General features: G+C 35.1%; 1 protein-coding gene and 1 long non-coding RNA gene across 8 annotated transcripts in view; one reads left to right on the top strand and one right to left on the bottom strand.

The window, feature by feature from the left end:
- Positions 1–8,453: 8,453 nt before the first annotated feature.
- Positions 8,454–19,876, bottom strand: part of LOC126692964 (ABC transporter I family member 6, chloroplastic-like) — a 48,433-nt gene continuing 37,010 nt past the window's right edge. Inside the window, exons 1-8 of one of the 5 annotated variants that reach the window (XM_050388799.1) lie at positions 17,067–17,423; positions 15,071–15,526; positions 14,941–14,991; positions 14,485–14,706; positions 12,904–13,026; positions 11,475–11,651; positions 10,700–10,806; positions 8,454–8,602 (exon numbers count right to left, since the gene is read on the bottom strand). In XM_050388799.1, the coding sequence (XP_050244756.1) occupies positions 10,720–10,806; positions 11,475–11,651; positions 12,904–13,026; positions 14,485–14,706; positions 14,941–14,991; positions 15,071–15,451 (1,041 nt within the window). In that variant the 5' untranslated portion in view covers positions 15,452–15,526; positions 17,067–17,423 and the 3' untranslated portion in view covers positions 8,454–8,602; positions 10,700–10,719. Of the gene's footprint in view, positions 8,603–9,974; positions 10,374–10,449; positions 10,807–11,474; positions 11,652–12,903; positions 13,027–14,484; positions 14,707–14,940; positions 14,992–15,070; positions 15,539–17,066; positions 17,424–19,876 lie in introns of those variants that run through there. The other 4 variants (XM_050388796.1, XM_050388797.1, XM_050388798.1 and 1 more) reach the window with 4 other exon arrangements.
- Positions 17,505–19,830, top strand: LOC126692969 (uncharacterized). 3 transcript variants are annotated; one of them, XR_007645163.1, is made up of 4 exons: positions 17,505–17,523; positions 18,567–18,678; positions 19,377–19,426; positions 19,511–19,830. It is a non-coding gene; the product is annotated as an uncharacterized LOC126692969 (long non-coding RNA). The 3 variants fall into 3 exon arrangements; XR_007645162.1 differs by lacking the exon at positions 17,505–17,523 and adding an exon at positions 18,288–18,302; XR_007645161.1 differs by lacking the exon at positions 17,505–17,523 and having other exon boundaries at positions 18,400–18,678.

The raw sequence follows: 19,876 nt of genomic DNA, 5'->3' as shown, positions 1-19,876 counted from the left end.
TTTGGAAATCGAGTTTCCCTTATAACTTGAGTTTTCTTATTACCGATTGGTATTTCGAGTTTTCTTATTAGTGCCGATCGGTATTAATTGGGAAATTATTAGTACCGATCAATACTAATTGAAATCTAATTAATACCGGTCAGTATTAAGATGATAAAACTCTCCATTGTTATTTGACTAAAACTTAATACTCATCGTATAACAAATACTCAAAAACTCCAGCCATCTAAATGTTGACCAAATAATTATTTATTCAATCTCTAGTTGTTCCTATACGAATTTGGAAACCTAATCATATTATTTCACATAAACTATATTACTACTTTAAACTAAAATTCAACTCAAACACATGGTCAAATCTGATTGGTTATCTTTAAACTTTAAATATAAAATATTCATAATATCTTTAAGGCCAAAACGCAAAACTCACCCTCAAAATTTCACCACTTTTCATTTCAGTCTTCTAAGTTTGGTTTTTGTCATTTCAATTCTCTAAATTTCATTTTTTCTCAATTAAGTCATCCATTAACAATCCGTTAGCTTCTGCCGTTATCCTACCCAAACAATGTTGTTTTTATCAATTATTTAATTTATTATTTATTTACGAATTTTAAGAAAACGTTAATTTAATAAAATAAAAACTAGAAATTGGATTAATCGACGTCTTATTTGGTCCTTGGAGAAAAAAATTGAAAGAACAAAGTTGAATCCCTAGCCTGATACTGAGAGACTGAGAGAGAGAAGGAATGCGAAAGCGAGAAAGAGAAAATAGCCTGGTCTCTAGGCAACTACAAAACATGCAAGCTTTCTTGAGATTTGAGAGTTGAGAGTAAATAAGAAATTTAAATTACAATCACATATCATCATATCGCACAAATCATTAACCAAGCAATTGAAGGAAAAAAATCAACGATCAAATTGATAGCGTTCCCAATAGCTCCACTTGAAATAAAATGTCAAATCTTCACTTCTAATGCCTAAAAGATACATAGATACCACCTCACCGTGAGAAAATTGGTACGTGAATCTGATGCCTAAGATACCGCCTCTATTACTAATAAATGAATTGAGAAAGCCACTTGAAACCATCTAGATACTGCTTGGAGTAGAATGATTCAGCCACAAAAACCTCAAGGGGACGGACATTTGTTGCCAGCTCTACATACCCTTCCCGGCGGTGACATTGATCAGGTGGAGCAAGGAACAACCGTCGTTTTCTGAGCAAGTGGATACATCTCTTGTTGCGCCTAAAATAAGACGCCCTTTCTTCATCTAATTTCTGGGTTTTAAAAAAAAAAAAAAAAAGTTTTCTTAAAATTAAAAAAAAAAAAATTTTAATTTTAATTTTAATGGCAGGAGCTAACGGATGGTTAACAGAGAACTTAATTAAGAAAAAAATGAATCTTAGAGGATTGAAATGACGAAACCCAAACTTTGAGGACTGAAATGAAAAATTGTGAAACTTAGAGAGTGAATTTTGCATTTTAACCCATCTTTAATATCCAGCTGCCATTTACCATAATTTGACCAAATATTCCCTTGCAAGCTGCTTGAGCAGAGCATTAAATGCTCTTCTTTCTCACCTAGATTAAGTCATAACATAATGAGACCTTGACTAGATTTCTAAAACTTCATTAACTATCAATCAATCATTCTATTATTTACTAAAAATGTATTGCAATGAAATCTTGGACCAAAAATATAAATACCCAAAAGATGACACTTTTCCAGCAGAATACCAGCAGTGTGTTCATCACTTGATACATGGCTGAAAGTGACATTGCCAGCCATTTAATGCTTAATCCCAGCAGCCAGTTGCTATATCCAAAACATCAAGATATCCTTAAAAGAGATCTTACCATTTTCAGCTAAATCCAAGAAATAAATTTTGAATATTCTCTCCAGCAGCCTAACATCATCCAGCTAACCTCCTCTACTTCAGCTCCAAGCAACAGTTGTTTTGTGACAGTTGTGATAGCTTTTTTTAGACAGTTGTTTCAGAACAAATGTGACAGTTGATTTAGTAGCCTTGGCATTACAGAATTTCTTTATTTGGATAAAAACCAAAACTAACTAAACAAACTATATTTTTCTAACTAAAATCCCTTCCTTTTTTGCTGGTCTTTCCTACAGCTGAATTGATTTAGTTTTAGACTTGGTTCTATATAAAGAGGACCAAACCACACATTATTATCACACCACAACACCACAACTCTTCCTACACACTATTACCCATCTTATACTCACTCCCTCACTCTCTAATTTTGAAACTTTATCATCTTGCTGCCCATATCTCCAAATACCTAAACATATCTCACTCTTCACGTCTCTTACAATGGAAAGCAACACAGGCCATCATTATAATCTTTCTAGCCGCTATAATATCATCCTTTACAATCTTACAAATCTCTCATACATCTTAGAAATTACATATCTCACAAAGTACCTATACATATCTCTCATACATCTTACAAGTTACATCTCTCACAACTTATCCATACATATTTCTCATATATATTACAAACACATCTCTCACCAAGTATTCATACTTATTACCCATACATATTACAAATACTACATCCCACAAAACATCTATATCTTTTACCATCTCCATACTTCTCAAGATATATCAAACACTTATACTAAAAACCCTTCTCATGGAAGGCATAAACTTCTAATACTAAAACCCTTTTCCTAGAAGGCACAAAGATTGCTTACAAAAGTCCTTCTCATGGAAGGTATTGACTTCTAATACATAAAACCCTTCTTCTAGAAGGTACAAAGACCTTACACTAAAGCCTTTCTCATGGAAGACACAAACCTATCTTACAAAACCCTTTCTTATGGAAGGCAATACTATCCATAACTTCACAATAACTAAAAGAGCATTATCAAAGGAAAATTAATTTAAGTGCATGATAAAGGGAACAAATTTAACCAGCCTCTACACATTGTTGGACATACTCTCTCTCCCTCTAGTTGCACCCATTTTTTTCCCTTCAATCTTGAAGTCATCATGGAAGGACATATCATGGCATACTATCTCTCCACCGCTGGAGTCATTCTGCTGGAATACTATCAACTCATTGATGCTATACAGTTGGAGCTACAAACCATTCAAAGATAAGTGACTGTTTCCATATCTCTAAATTTACATTATTGAGTACATGATTACTTCACCTTTAAATACAAATCACTTTACTATTACATTACTATACACTAATAAATTGATATGTCACTGTTGGACATATATCATTTGAACATAAACCTCTACTGGATATATATTAATTGAACATAAACATCTACTGGACATATTCCCTTGCTGAACATATCCTATTATCTTAAACGTGAATCATACCACAGCTAGACATGGACTATCTTGGACCCATCCCATTGCTGGACATATGACAATTAATTATTCTCGAATATTGGACATCACCCAATATACATCATTATGATCTTTAACTCATCATTCAATCAAAATATTTCACTAAATAGTAAATACATATTACTTTATTCAACTATTATTTCAACCATTATCATGATTCTTAGACTTTAGGCTTTACCCATTTTGTAGGGCTAAAAATATGTTGAAGCCATTGGACTACTTGGCCCAATGTCGAGTTCTAGACTCAACTCTCCAGAAAAATCCAGGTCTAACAAGGTCACCCTTCCAAAGGACAACGTGTGGCTGTGCAACAAAAAAAAAAGGTCCCCAACAAACACTAGGTTTTGTTGGAGTGTTCCATTCTCCTTTTCCTCTCTCCTCTACGCCCTTATTCTTATTCTCTCTCCTTTCTCCTCTAAGCAATTCTCTCTCCATTTAGCTAAAAAACTCAGCACATGCACATAAAGCATATAAATTAAGATTTTAGCAATATTTTGCCAAAGACTCAATTGGGCTTCCATAAGAATCTAGTAATATTCTAGGGACTCACATTGTCACCATTTACATCAAGAGCATCAGCAATCAGCATGAGTTTGTGAAAGAGTATGAAGTCTGAACCACTGAAGTGATATTAAGACTCAACATTAAAGCCAAACCTCTACCTTGACCTGATTTTGGCACAACTAAACAATCCATAAAGGCCCAAACAATAATAAATGTGATCCATACAACTAGCTTTCTGTCTAGTTTAAGTTTCAATTAAGAAAAAGATGCCGAGAACTTTGTGCTTCATAAGCTCGTGAAGGGAAACAATTTGACCGAGAGTTCCCAAGCCCGATAACTTTAAATCGTAGGCATTGACCTTTTCTTGGTGAGACAAAATGTTTTTATACAAGTATGTCACATTTTTGTGTGTGTATTTAGTTTTGTGTGATTGAAGATGTTTATGTTTTACTACGAGAGTCAATTTTGTATAGGAAGCTTTTTTGGTTTGGTGAGAGAAACAAAATATTTCAGTATAGGTCGATACCGATGTACCATTTCAGGATTATCGCTATTTATATATTTCTATGCATATGTATACATATGTATTTATTTATGTAAATATGAATTTATTAATAATTATGTTTATCAACATAAAATTTAAAATTCACATAATTTATAAGCCTAAAAATTAGCCAAGTACATTAACCAATATTTAGCTTAAATAACATATCTTTTTTAATATCAAAGTTTAAAATTTTAGCTTTTTTTTATTGTACTGACCAAAACGCCAATACCAGCTAAAACACTCGAAATATGCTTGGTACAACTTGTTATATTTTTGGGTACATTTTAGAAGAGTATTATTATTGGTTTAATGGTCGGTATAGTATATTTTCTCGGTACGACTGATATTAGTACAATATTGATTTCCATATATTTTATACTTTTACTCATCTTACAACGTATGTTAATGCTTTTAGATAGGGATAAGACATATAAATAATGAGTTGTTTAGATGGAAGTGAAAGAATGTCAAAATTTATCTAGCGTAGTAGGATGGAGTATTCCAATATGTTGTAGGTTCTAAGTCAAGCAATGTTTGTGGACTGTCTTTATTGACTTCAAAATTGACCCTTGGTGAGGTCCCGAGTTTAGAGGTGTGAGTTAAGTCTCTACCAATCATAAGATTTTTTGTGTGATTGGTCACCTAATATCTAATTGATTTTATTATTGGCCTAGGTTTAAAAGTTTGTGAGGTCTCCTATTCTAAATTAGGTGATAAAGTAGCTATAAACCATTAAAGTCGGTTTGAGGATTTATTTATGCGCATGAAAAGTGTTAGGTACCTTGTGTAACATTCTTCTAACACTGATTACCATATCAATATATATTTTTTTATTATTGATTATTCTAAGATCATTCGCATTAGTCTGAACAAAAATTCGTGTCTATTTTTGTATAAGAACATAATTAAAAAAAAAAAAAATTACATAACCACTTTTCAAAAAAGCACTCACATCAGATTATCTATTTTATAGTACATTTCATTATAATATTATTTCTTTATAAATTTTTTATACTCAAATCATTTCTCTCTCTCTCTCTCTCTCTCTATTATATATATATATATACACACACGGTTACTATAGCAACAATCTAAATTTACATGAACCAATGTTGGTTATTGGAGCTATATGTGCAAAATTTACCTTTTATGCTATTACACATTAACTGATATAAGTGCTCCAACAATCTATTACATAATGATAATAAAATCACCTATTTATGAATATTATTAAGATAGCATAGATTTTCTATTTTATACTACATTTCATAATAATATTACTTATTTATAAATTTTTTTTACTCTCTCAAATCATCTCTCTCTCTCTCTATATATACACACGGTTACTATAGCAACAATCTAAATTTACATGAACCAATGTTGGCTATTTTTGGAGCTAGATGTGCAAAATTTATCTTTTATGCTACTATACATTAACTGATTTGAGTGCTCCAACAATCTATTACATAATGATAGTAAAATCATCTATTTATGAATATTATTAAGATAGTATCATGTTCCTATGATGCCAATGTGATTTCGGTTAGGGAGGAGCCTCATCCAAGACGGGGTCCAAAGTTCAAAAGGGTATAAAGATGTATCGGTGACTCAGATACATCTTTGGGCTAGAGTTTAGGAAATCTCCTTCTTGTAGCTTTTGAAAAGTTGGGAAACTCACTATAACTTTTTCTATAAAAAGAAAAAAAGAAAAAAAAAACATTCTATGTCTCTTTGGGAAGTTTCTTGGAGTTCTAGATTGTATTCAAAATCTTATGAATGGTAACGAATGCCCTAAGAGCATTGGTTATGGTGCATTCAATACTTTACTAAATAATGTTTTTATACATTGTTTCTATAAAAATAAAGTCAAACTATTTATATATATATATATATATATATATATCCAAAAAAGCACATACAAACAAAAAATATTTGTGCCTGTACAAGCCAATGAATCATTAACTCGCATATTTTATTTTTTGAAAAGTGTTTGCACATTACAGCTCATAATTCAACATTTTTTAGTCTTTAACCTTTTTCCTTAGAACACTTGTTAACATGACCCATTTATTTATAGTATTTGTACATTTTGTTGTTTGCTTATTGTTTCGACAAAGCATCAAATGTAGGTGGCTCTAAGTAATGGTATAGGATTCCCTCCAATCGAATGTCCCCAATATAAGACGTGGTATTTTAAAATAAAATAAATAACACATGTCTCACATCCTTCTAAAAATGAGAAGTAATTAGAGGGGATACTTTCTCAGAAGTAATAATTATTTTTGCAAGCTTTTAATCTCAACAAATAATAACTAGTTGTTCAATAGACAAGTAAATTTATACTAGCTTGGTCCACCCAACTATGCAAGATATTCAATGTTCTGATGTCCACAAGCTAGACTAATTTTGATTGAGTTGGGGAAAATGACCTCGGTTTGGCGACATAGTTTTAAAAATCAGAATGTTCAAATAATAAAAAATGGGTATAGTTCTCGATTTTTACCAGACCGGTTGAGGGTTCGATTCCCAATTGAACCGATGAGTTTGATTCAATTTTTAAAACCATGGACTTAGTGCATTCACTTTATTATTTAAAAAGCAAAAACTCTTTGTTAATGGTCATTTTCGCGACAAATTTTATGGTTCAACAAAAGTGACTAAGCCCAATTGCTTAGCAGGTCCGACTAATATATTTTATCAATGTATTCTGCTTTGTTGCATGGCCCAAGCCCATGTGAATGGTTAGAGAATTGAGTAGGACTAGTTTCAGTGGGTGTGGGTTAGTTCCCATTGGACTCTTTATATAGGCCCATCCCGTACATGCCACGAAGTGGGCTAGGGACGCTGGGGGCATTTAGGGCCCATAAAGGAGGACCAGTGTCATAAATTTCTACCCCAGATTTGGCTCCATGCTCTAGGTGATTGTGCCCGTAATTTTCAGCTCAACTCTAGTTTTCCACACCAAGGCACAGCTGACTCTAAGAAAAAGGCTGAACAGCCTAGCCCACTTAGCCACCCAAATGTAGTTTTCCAAGGCCTACAAAGACCAGAGACAGCAGCTATGAAGAAAAAACAACTTTGTTTCCAAAATCATGCAAAAAGCAAGCAAAACCTTTCCCTAAGCATAAAACATAATACACCAAGTCATAGAAATAGCATCTGAAAGGTCCAAGGCCTTCCTCCTAACTAAAAAACTGGTCACAAGCATCCCTTAAAGCTTGATATAAATATGCATCACTAGCCCACAAGAAAGGGGAACGTTTTTCCCTACAAAAAAAATCCCAAAACTTTGACACAAAAGCCCAGTCAGCTACCCAGTGTATGGAGGATTTGAAGGCTTGGAGGTGAAAATACTGAAAGAGGGGAACTCTCCCTCTCTTGCTTGGGACCTCCCTCAATTTCTTCCTCTCGGTGACTGCGGGCTGAAATTTCTGACTTATGAATATATAGTTTCTGCACTTTCTTGTGTTTTCATTTTTGTGTTGGTTTCTCTTTCCATAAAGCATCATTAGCCTTTGTGTACCTCACATTGCGAATTTTGGGCTTGGCTCTCTAAATAATTAATGAATTTAACGAACCTAAGGGGAGTTTTGGGCTCATTTATACAATCTCGGCCTTTGTCGCAAAACATCCCCAACACTCTTCAATTTCTATATTTTGGTCATATTTTCAATTTGGCCCTTGGTTTTCACACCTTTCATTTTGGACATTATATTTTAAACTTGCAATCATTTTAGTACCTATTGTCATCTCACTTACAGAAAACACTATTTTTAAATTAGTAATGCAGTACATTAGTAATATAAGATTTTCTGTAAATGAAAAGGTAATAGAGACCAAAATGATAGCAAATTTAAAAATATAAGAACCAAAATGAATGTTATAGTCTCACTTCAACACTAAAGTTGATAATGTGTCGTCAATGTGTCTTTTCAAACGGTTTTTGTTTATTGTCCTTGTCCAACACTTTAAGATTCAGCATATTTATTATATGAAAAGTTTAAGAGTGGAGTATGATGAGAATAGTAATCATAGAGAGATCTTACTCGATCCTAACAAATTTTGAGACTGAGCAACTTCAAAATTTAGGTTGAAATATAGGTGACAATATGGTTTTCTTCATAAGGCAATTGGAGTGCTGATGACGTTCAAACCATTTCTTCCTGAAAGACGAATTCCATGATCAGAGAGAGATGGCTGTATTATATTTGAGAACAGGGGTAATCTTGATCAGCGTCAATATACTACTTGTCAATGTTTTTAGAAAAAAAGAATCATAGAAACCATTCAATCCCAATTTATGTCTTAGGTCACTGAAATATTGTAGATGATTTCCTTCGCATTGTTATTAAACAATTATATCATGATTTATTAGAGCAATTGCAGCATCAAATTTTTGTGATGCCTCGATTTCCAGTGGTTTGCTGTCAATTAAAACACCAAGCAAACTTATGAGTCCAAGTAGTAGTCCGATTATGTACATGGAACCAGTCCAGCCACTTATCAAAGGCACATGAGTTTTCGAGCTGTCGCACAGTTCACTTAAATGGGCTCATAATATTACAAGTAAATATTATTTGCTTGATGCAAATGATGTGAGATCATTTTAAGTCAAATTGAGATGAGCTACAATATTGGATTTAACTAACTCCATGGAAAAATAGACTTTAACATGGTAAATGGTCCAAAGGCAAAGATTTATTCCCATGTGGTTTGGTTGATATCAACGCCCTGAGTTCGATTGAATCTACGGGAACACAAAATTAGTTCTTAGGCCACCCGTTAATACTATTGGAACCCGATAAAATTAAGTTATGACTAAACCTACCTAAAAAGATCTGTACTTCCCCATCCCTTATACCCTAAACTAGGCCCCTCAGGTATTGATTACTTACCAAGTATTGTCATGGTCATGCCCTCCATCTACCTCTCCTCTACTCCAAATCGCCACCGCTACCACCTTCCCCCAATTGTCCAATTCTCCCACCATCATCTATCGACTTTTTGTGTTTTGTGTTTTTTTTTTTTTTTTTTTTGGGGGGGGGGGGGGGGGGGGGGGGTAATTGTAACTTTGGATTTTGCTGTGCAAATAAAAATTTAGAAAATTATTTTCAAGATTCCAACAAAACCACATAATTTTTCTATAAAGTATTTTTATTCCACTGAACAAACTGAATCTAGAAGTGATTCCTTGAAACTTACTGGCATGATGCTAGTAGTTATCTTATGCTTTTCATTTTGCTCTCTAGGAATTCCATCAAGTGCAACCAGTTATGTGAGCATTAGTTCCCAACCAATTTCATCAATTCCCCAATCTTTTACAATCCCTAGCCCTAATTCCAAAAACCCAAGAATCTTCTTCAACATACGACTGCTACATCAAAGACTAAGAAGTGGCAGCATACAAATGCATTGGAATGCTAGGTTTCATTGGAGTGTTCAATTATAGGAAACAACGATTAAACTCAATATGCTGGAATATGTCCCTCTACAATGCTAGGGGGAGGACATGGAAGACACCAGAAAATCAAATACTTGAGAGGATTATAGTCCTTGGTATTTATAGAATGATTACAGAATCAACTGTATGTAGTACATGCAAAAAAATATACTGGTTTCACAAGTATCTACTAAAATTAAACATGTGAGACTGCAAGAATCAGACAAAAGGCCATTCTTTTTTCTGATCTCAAAAATACAAGCAGGAGCTCCAATCCTCACACACCGTTGCAATAAGCTTCCAAGAGCCTTTCAAACAGGAAATCTACCAAGTAGGGACCACTAAATTTGAGGTATAATAAGTGTAAAGGAAGCATGGTGAGGCACATAATTTGACAAGAGCCAACCCCAAGAGTGAAACATTGATTGCCTGCCACTAAAACTTGGACCTCAGTGGTTACAAATCAATCATCACTTCTTTTCGATGCATGGATCCTATTAAGGCCAATTTAAAATTAATTCCATTAATTTTTGGGTCATAAGGCTCAAGATGTCGATTCTAAAACCACAATTATGATAACAATTGAATGAAAAGTATATACTAAGAAAGCAATTCAGTATGCAACAACCATAACAAATGAGGCAATGTTTAGGAGCCTTAAAATACATCTAGAGTGCAAAGGTACCAAAGAGAACTAAAATTGCAGAGTTCTTGACTAAATGGAGCTAATAAAAGTATGCTGAATTTACTCATACAGAGAGAGAGAGAGAGAGAGAGAGAGAGATAGAGGGAGGGAGAGAGAGAGAGTGTGTGAGAGTACCGAAATCAATTTCCATGCAGTTACACTGCAGAAATTGCTTGATACCCTTCATCCTCCAGAAGTTTTGCTATCGAACTGTCTCCTGTCCTCAAGATTTTCCCATCCTCCTAAAAACCACAGATTGAAATAATTATATTGTGATTAATCAGGGATTTAGAAACAGTTTCATAAGCTGTTTACTATTTACAACCTTTTCAATTGCACAAGGAGTGCCTTGGCACAGGAACCAAAATCTGATTTGTGACCATATCAATATATCCACTTTAGTGCATAATTTGGTGCATGAAAGTGATGAATCAATTTATAGATCAACAAAATCATAATAAAATTGAAAAGAAAGCACTAATTTTTCAATTCTAATGGAAATCATTTCTTTACATGGCACTTGAAGAGAGTCCATATAGAATTCAACCATTGGTTTTATTGAGCCATCATCAAGGCTATAGCAAAAATCAAAGCTAGAGTTGCAGCTTTGAATGGTTGAGGCGTTGAGCCAACTTAGAGGCCAACCAAACCTCAACTTGAGGGATTCTGCCACTTATCCCAACCTTGCACAATTATCCAGACCATAGTTAGGCTCATTTTTAACAAAATTGTGCTAAATTTTCTTAGATACACGCAAGTCAAAGCTTCATATTGAATGCCATGTAAGATTTTATAACTCTTCTTCTTTTTTTACATAATAGTCCCATGCCCTACCCAATCCCCCACATCATGGCAAACCCTAAACCCAAAACAAAATTAAGTAATTCTTGAAGATCTTCGAATGACTTACCATAACATGTATATATGTAGGCTTTATGATATTCAAAAGTCTTGCATAATGAGTAATCATCAACACAGAATTCTTTGGAGTCAAAAGCCCATTCACTGCAGCTGCTACGTCTCGAAGTGCATCAACATCCAGTCCAGAATCAATTTCGTCCAAGATAGCCAAGTCTGCACCCAGAACCTGCATATAAAACAGCATATTAATATGAGAGAGATTGAGTAATTTATATAACTCAAGATATGCAACAAATCACAAGTTTAAAAAAAAAAATTAACACAGATTTTATACTCCTGTGTACACCACGTGCACCTAGGTTCCTTCTCATAATTGCATCCACATCATTTTAGCCTTCCTGAGAATCCTGACCCTAATGTAGGGTCTTAATTTCAAACTACTTCAACTGTTATAAAAGGTAAAGTTGACTTCACTAAAGCCAGAACATACCATCTCCTAATTAATATAATGGCACCCAATACTTATTGTCAAAATGTTAAAAAGAGAACAAAAAAATCTAGTTTCCATCTTATAAGGTCAACTTTGCCTAACTAGATCACAAAAGAACAAATTTACAAGAAGAAATCCATAAGGTCCCATTTAGTTGGGGTGATTTTAAGGGGGATGGAAAAGGGGGAGGGAAAAATCGGTGAGAAAATGGGGGAGAGGTTTGTTTGGTTGGGAGAGGAAAGGGGACGGGATTTTGGTGGGGGCCGCAGTGATTTCTCCCTGGGCCCACCAAAATCCTCTCTCCCCAATTTGGGGAGATTTGAGGAGAGAAAATAGGGGAGGAGAGGGATCTTGAAAAAACACAAAAACTACAAACCCCCCCCCCCCCCCCAACTGTGCCTTTCTTTATTTATATCAAGTGGTGGGTTTTCTATTTTTAAATCAAACGGTGGGTTTTGGGGTTTCTTTTTTAATCAAAACTTTTTTTTTTGGAATTCAATGGTGTCTTTCACTTCTAATACAATATATATATATATATATATATATATTGTATAATGGAATTATGGAAAAGTTTATTTATTTTATTTAATGATTACGAAAAAATTATTTCTTATATTATGTATTAGAGAGGCATAGGAGTAACTTTATACAAACTATATTTTCTATCCTCTCATTTTTATTCTCAACTAAACAAAGGAGTTTTCCACCCCTTTACTTTTTCCATCCTCCAACCAAACACACTAAGGGAAAATTAAAATCTTTTCTATCCCCCCACTTTTTCATCCCCCAACCAAACGAAGCCTAAGAGAATTGGCCAAGTATGATTATCCTCCAAAAATAGGTCCCACATGGATACAGAGACAACAGATCTTTTCTCTAACGTCCCATTGTGTCTTATATCAAAGACACAATGGGACGTTAATTCAAAAAATTAGTAGTCTGGATAATATGACACAAGATGAAAGATAAAATAGAAAAATATTCTTACTGCAAGTTGTAAAATTTCATTCCGCTTCCTTTCACCACCACTGAATCCTTCATTTACATTTCTATTAAGAAAGTCTGCCTTCATATTCACAAGTTCAAGTTTGGGAAAAATGTAACCATAGAACTGCAAGGACAAGAACAATGTCAGTGATTCAGTAAGACAGCAACAATCACCCAGTTACTTTGTATTCCATCTCATTAATCAGAAACAGAAGATCTATATAGTGTAAAAATGCACACAGATGCAAAGGAAAATATATTAATTTATCTAGAAAATCCAAATTCTCATATATACACATCTAAGCTCTGTATTTGATCAGCCATACAATTGTAATCGAATTTTCCAAATTGATGAGCTGATTATACATAACAGGGAGACAAAAGGTCACCAATTAATTTTCTATATCATCTAAAAGGTTTAACCAAGAAGATTCTGATGCAGGAGCATCTGCATTAGTGCTTTGCATTAGTAATTGTAGTTGGCACTGTAGTAGCATGTGATAAGTCCACTAGCAGTGCAGCAGCTGGAGGTTGGTTCGTGCAGTGGTTCAGCTAGGGTTCCCAGGCTGATGTAGTGCTAATTTGCAGCTAAATAGATAAGTTTTCATGGTTACAAATACCACTTGTTGTAACAAAGGTAGTTACGCAGCTGGTTAGTTAGAATCCAGCCAATCAGATTGCTTGTAACTGTCTGTTAATTGCAGCAGCCAATCATATAGACTTGTAACTAATAGTCTGCTACAGAGTTGTAAAGACAGGTCTGATTGCATGCATTTAGCCTTAGCCTTGTGCTATTTCAGGGACTGCTTTCTCTGTGCAGAGTTGTTCTCCAATAAGTTTCTCTAATCAACTCTCACTAGTCTACACAGCAAGCATTAATAGCCTACATCAGATTCCCAAAAGAATTTCCAAAGAACAAACTATAATGCCATTGTTGTAGCTTTTGTCCTAAGTATCATATATGATGCAAAGGAATTCATACTCATCTCCTTCCATTAAAATACTAGAAAATTTAATTCAACTAAACCTTAAATAAACTGGGGTTTATGATATATCTTGTCAACTAATTGGGGCGGCTCACACGCAATACAAGCAATATATACTGATTTACAGGATTAAGTACAACCATCAGATTCTCAAGTCTCTGTAATAGCTTCTTTAGAGCTTAAAAGTTAAAAGTACTTCAGTATTGTGAGGCAATGAGTTTAAACAAACTTAGTTCTGCAAAACAAACCTTAGATGTATTAAGTTGTTAAATATATTTTGAGTAACAACTAATAACCCAAGTCACAGAATGATAGAAACACTTATTCTTATCATTTTTATTTTTATTTTTATAGATACAATAGAATTAGAACCTATGGTTTCCGCTTTATAGGTGATAATTAATTTGGTTTTTGGCATAGGCGGAATTCGAACTCAGTTCCCTTATCAGTTGATCTAACTAGAACCCACAATAATAGAAACATATTTGTAAGTGAAACAACATGTAATGCAAATGGAATATTTGAATTTTGGTATATAACAATAAAACGAAGACAAAGACAAAGATAAAGATGAAGGCAATTGCTGATAACTAAACCTCAATAGGTCCAAGCTCAGGCAGACCAAGTTTTCTTCTCCTAGCATTATAAGCCATATTGAGAAAGTCAATATTGTTGACACCAGGAATGGCAACTGGGGATTGGAAGCTCATAAAGAGTCCCGCAAGCGACCTTTCCTCCGGTTCCATCTCCACCAAGTTCTCCCCTTTGAACACTACACTCCCTCCCGTCACTTCGTAATCCGGATGCCCAACAAGAACCTGCATACATTGTACAACATCTCACTCACACTTTTTCTTTGTTCTAAAAATGCAAACGCTGCTACAAAATTGACGTGACAATGAATATAATCGACCCACTTCCAACGCATAATAAATATCTAAATTACATGTTTGCGATATAAACTGACGTGACAATGAATGTGATTGATACTACTTTAAATCTAAATTAAATTCTCGTGATCAGTGACACATCAATTTATAAACTAAACTAACCTTGGCCAATGTGCTCTTTCCAGAACCGTTCTTTCCCATAATTGCGTGAACCTATTCATAAAAATAAATAAATAAATAATTAAATGAATGAAAATTAAAAAAAAAAAAAAGAAAAGGATTGGACACAGACCTCTCCTTCATAGATTGTGAGGTTAACGCCTTTGAGAATTTGTTGTTTGGATTCAGCAATGACGGCGGTGAGGCCTTTGACTTCGAGGAGGAGCTTCTTCTCGTTTTGGATATGGGATGATTCGGGAGAATCGACGGCGGAGAGTGAGGCAGAGGCGGTCAAGGAAGAAAGTGACAGGCGGTGGTGGTTAGAGCGGGGACGGAGGGCAGGGAGTGTAAATTTGAGGCAATTTGGGGGCGAGAATTTGAGAAGCGAGTGCGAAGAAGAAGAAGAAGAAGGAAAAGGGGAAGGTAGCGATGGAGGAGGAGTATGAAGGGAGCAACGGACGGGTAGAGCCATTGATGAAGAACAAGAGAAGACGACGCTACTGTGTAAGAGCATCCACAGCAGTGGAGCTAAAAATTTAGCTTTTTAGCTCCACCAAAAGTTACTTTATCTATTTTACCTATATACATGCTGCAGCAGTGGATCTATTTTAGCTTTTAACACAATAAAATAATATAAACATCACAATAAAATAATATATCCATTACAATAAAATAATATATCCACTACAATAAAATAATATATCTTATACAATAAACAACAACCACAACCACCTTCAACCGCCACCGCCGCCACCATCGCCGACGACTTTTTTTCCACCGCCGTCGTCGCCGTCGCCGCCGCCACCGCCACCGCCACCGACGACTCTTTTTCCGCCGCCGCCGCCGCCGCGTGATAGCAAATAATCGTCTAGTGTTATATTTTTTTTTAACCCCAAATTATACTCATACATTTTTTTTTAGTAAAACAATTTTTCAATTATCATGATAACGTATTTTGTGTTTGTTCATTACTGCTTATGGCATCAACACTAGTATTGAGCCATGCTGCCACTAAAAGTTTATCTTCCTCTACGGTAAAATTAGAACCCCGTTTTCCTTTTGTAGAAGAGGTATTTTCAACTTGTGGTGGTGGTGGAGGTGAAGAATCAGAAACTGACGTAGGAGTATTTTGAGACGTTCCCAAAAATTGAGAGTCAATTTCTATATCCCCGTTCATGATACCCGTGATAAATGTTAGGTCTCTACGTAACTCTGTGTCCCTACGTGACTCCATAAAATTAGAAAATATATATAAACTTCCCTGCACACAGAAAAGTTCCAAACTAACATTTATATCGACACAACAAATTACATAGATAAATTACACAATAAACTTACATTTATATTATAGAGACTTTTTTTTTTTTGATAGGATATATTACAGAGACATTTATATGAGCCATGAGTCAATTTTGGTTTTATGCAACACAGGAACGTGGTTTTGTGCACACAATTTACACTAACAACAAAACATAGCTTTCCCGCACAAATTCACACAACCAATTCCAAGGGCACAGAGACCACAAATTCACACAAAGAGACCACATAATCCAAACAACCAATTCCTGCAAACAGAAAATTCCCAATACAGAGTGCACAGAATCCACTCAACAAAATAAACACAAAATTTCCAAACACAAAATTTCCAAACACAAAATTTCCAAACACAAAATTTCCAATACAGAGACACATAATCTACACAACCAATTCCTGCATAATCCACACATAATCCACACAAAATTTCCAACCACAAAATCACACTAAACCCAGAACAGAAAAAACAGAAAAAACAGAAAAAATCATGTGCACAGAGACACAGAATCTACACAACCAATTCCTGCATAATCCACACATAATCCACACATAATCCACACAAAATTTCCAACCACAAAATCACACTAAACCCAGAACAGAAAAAACAGAAAAAATCATGTGCACAGAGACACAGAATCTACACAACCAATTCCTGCATAATCCACACATAATCCACACATAATCCACACAAAATTTCCAACCACAAAATCACACTAAACCCAGAACAGAAAAAACAGAAAAAACAGAAAAAATCATGTGCACAGAGACCAAATAACAGAAAAAATTCAGTACAAAAGAAAAGAGAGAGCACTGACCTGAAGTGGATCGGCTGGGACGGCGACGGCGACGGCGACGGCGTGGGCTGGGCTGGGACGGCGACGGCGTGGAGAGCTTGATGAGTGAGAACCGAGCTTGCGACGGCGACGGACGGCGACGGCGATGAGCGAGGGAGATGAGTGAGGGAGATGCGGCGGCGGCGCGGGCTGGGTTGGGCTGGGACGGCGAGGGACGGCGTGGGCTGGGTGGTCTGTGGCGGCGACGGGATGAGTGAGGGAGATGAGTGAGGGAGATGCGGCTGGGACGGCGTGGCTGGGCTGGGCTGGGACGGCGAGGGACGGCGTGGGCTGGGTGGTCTGTGGCGGCGACGGTGATGATTGATCTGGGAGTTGAGAGTGAGGGACGGTGATGCTGAGTGAGAAGGAGTTGAGAGTGAGAAGGAGTTGAGAGTGAGGGAGAAGGAGACGGTGAGATAAAATAAAAGAATGAAAAAAAGTGAGTGGAGGGATTATTTTAATCGGTTGATAGATTAAAAAATTATTATTTTTTTTTAAAGATGAGTGCTACAGTGCACATCTATTTTTAGATGTGCACTGTAGCAATTCAGCCAAATTTTATGGCTTTAGCTCCACTGTTGTGGGCTTATTTTGCTATAGTGGTGGAGCTAAAATAGCATTATAGCTTTTTAGCTCCACTGCTGCAAATGCTCTAAGTAGTATACATTATGACTAGTTGAGCCTATTTGACTTTTAATTACTTAATTCTCTGTCTCACTCTAACGGGTCATTCCACCATACCCCTCTTTTTCCCACCTAAATCTAAACCGTTAAATGAATGAAAATTTGATCCGAACCATTCATTTAATTTGAAGTTTACCGGTCAAACAAGTTATATATATAAGTAAAATATCTAAAACAACCCAGTATTCACTGTGCGCTTCTCCTTCTCCTTCTCAGAAACAAATTTCTCTCTGTGCTTCTCCTTCTCAAAAACAAATTTCTTTCTGTCACGCTTCGGACTCTGTCACGCTTCGGACTCGGTTTATCTGAAGAACCCAGAATTCGGCTTCTTCTTCTCTTACTAATCAACCACAAGAACCCAGGGCAGCTAAACAAAACCCAAAGAAGAAACAGTATCGGCCGGCGACGATATTTGAAATAGGCTTGTCTTTCACTTTCTGTTTCTCTCAGACGAAGTTGATTTTACTACTAATATACAGATTATTAAAATTTCTTTGACTATCAACGCATGATTTGTCTTTAGTTTTATTTATTGTAAGTAATCCCTAATGCTATTAATTGATTTGGGTTTTTATTTTTATTATTTTGATGATAGGAGATTTGGGTGTTGTTTGTTAAAAGTTGATTTGGAATTTCCTCCTATTTGAGAAACAAAATTTCAATACCATGATTGCTGTTTTCTTTCAACTATTTAGGTCCCCAAGTAAAATTTCAAATACAGTATTGCTATTAATTAGATCTTTTTTCTTCATGTTCCCCATATTAATTTCCCTGTTATGCTCACTTTCTTGGTACTAGTCCTTATATCAGTGAGTCTTGGAATTTAGCACACGGGTCCAGAAGTTCCATTGGACGATGAAGTTATATATGTAGACACTGTTCTGGAAAAAAATTGGCATTGAAGGTGAAGGTAAGGCCCCGCCTCAATTCTTCTAAATGAATCTACATTTTTCTACCTGAACTCCCATTTCATATTTTTTCTTCGTATAAATTTTGGAATGGTCATTGTTTGCAAAATAAATTTGCTGCACAAATGAATTCAAAAGCTTTCTCACGACTTTATTCTATGGAAGCAGTTTTTTTAGAACCCTTGGAAAATTACACTTCCGAGATCAAATAGATGTTGATGTACTATGATTTTTCCCTTTTAAGAATTGTACTCAGTCTCGACTGATTAACAAGTGCATGAAAAAAAAAAAAAGCTTCATTTTGTTTTGTCCAACCAATGAATTTTCCATTGATTAGACTATTTACTCCTTGGTGGTTGGTAAAAGTGTCATGTATGCTTTGTAGATTTGGTGATGAAGAGTTTATTTTTAGAAGTCAATTACACAATTTGTGGTCTTTTTACCAGACTAGCAAATATGTGTCTTCCTTGTAGAATATTGAGTACAATGTGATAAATTATAGTTTTTAGTTTTAATGTGGTAAAGCAAGTACTCTTAACTATTTTGGCAATCTCTTTTGGCTTAGAAGCAAAATATATATTATATTGAAGATTGTGTCTTGAATAATAAGTGCTGGAGTGGCACTTCATCTTCAGGTATATTTTATTAAAGATTGTGTCTTGAGTAATAAGTGTAAGTGAGTTGGTTGTATTTTCTGCAGATTAGTTTTTGGATCTTGGTGGGAAATCTGATGCCTGTTGGCTATATACGGTATGTTTCAGACCACGCTAGTGATTTAAATTCCTAATCAACATTTTTATGTGGTATCTAATTTTCTGAATGTGCTGGAATTAGATGCTAGCTATGGTTGGATAACAATTTGATCATGGAGATGAAATTTGTGGAGTAGTTGTCAATGTCAGAGCTAGGCAGGAAAAAATATCTCTATGGCTAAAGAATGCTACAAATATAAAGCCTAGGCAACTAGCATGTTTTGTTCACATGTAAATATAATATTTCAACACTAGAGGAATTACATGTTTTGTTCACATGTTTTGTATAATCACATTATTAAGCAAATGTAATCACATTATTAAATTTAATCCATTTTGTATATAACACTAGAGGAATTATTATACTTAATATTTATACTGCAATATAAGCATATATATAAAGCCTTAGTTGTAAAGCTTGAATATTATATGCAAGAGATATGTCCTA

Source organism: Quercus robur, chromosome 7 (genome assembly GCF_932294415.1).
Source record: "Quercus robur chromosome 7, dhQueRobu3.1, whole genome shotgun sequence".
Classification (NCBI taxonomy): domain Eukaryota; kingdom Viridiplantae; phylum Streptophyta; class Magnoliopsida; order Fagales; family Fagaceae; genus Quercus; species Quercus robur.
Note: the sequence above shows the minus strand (reverse complement) of the source record. Positions and strands in the feature narration are given on the sequence as shown.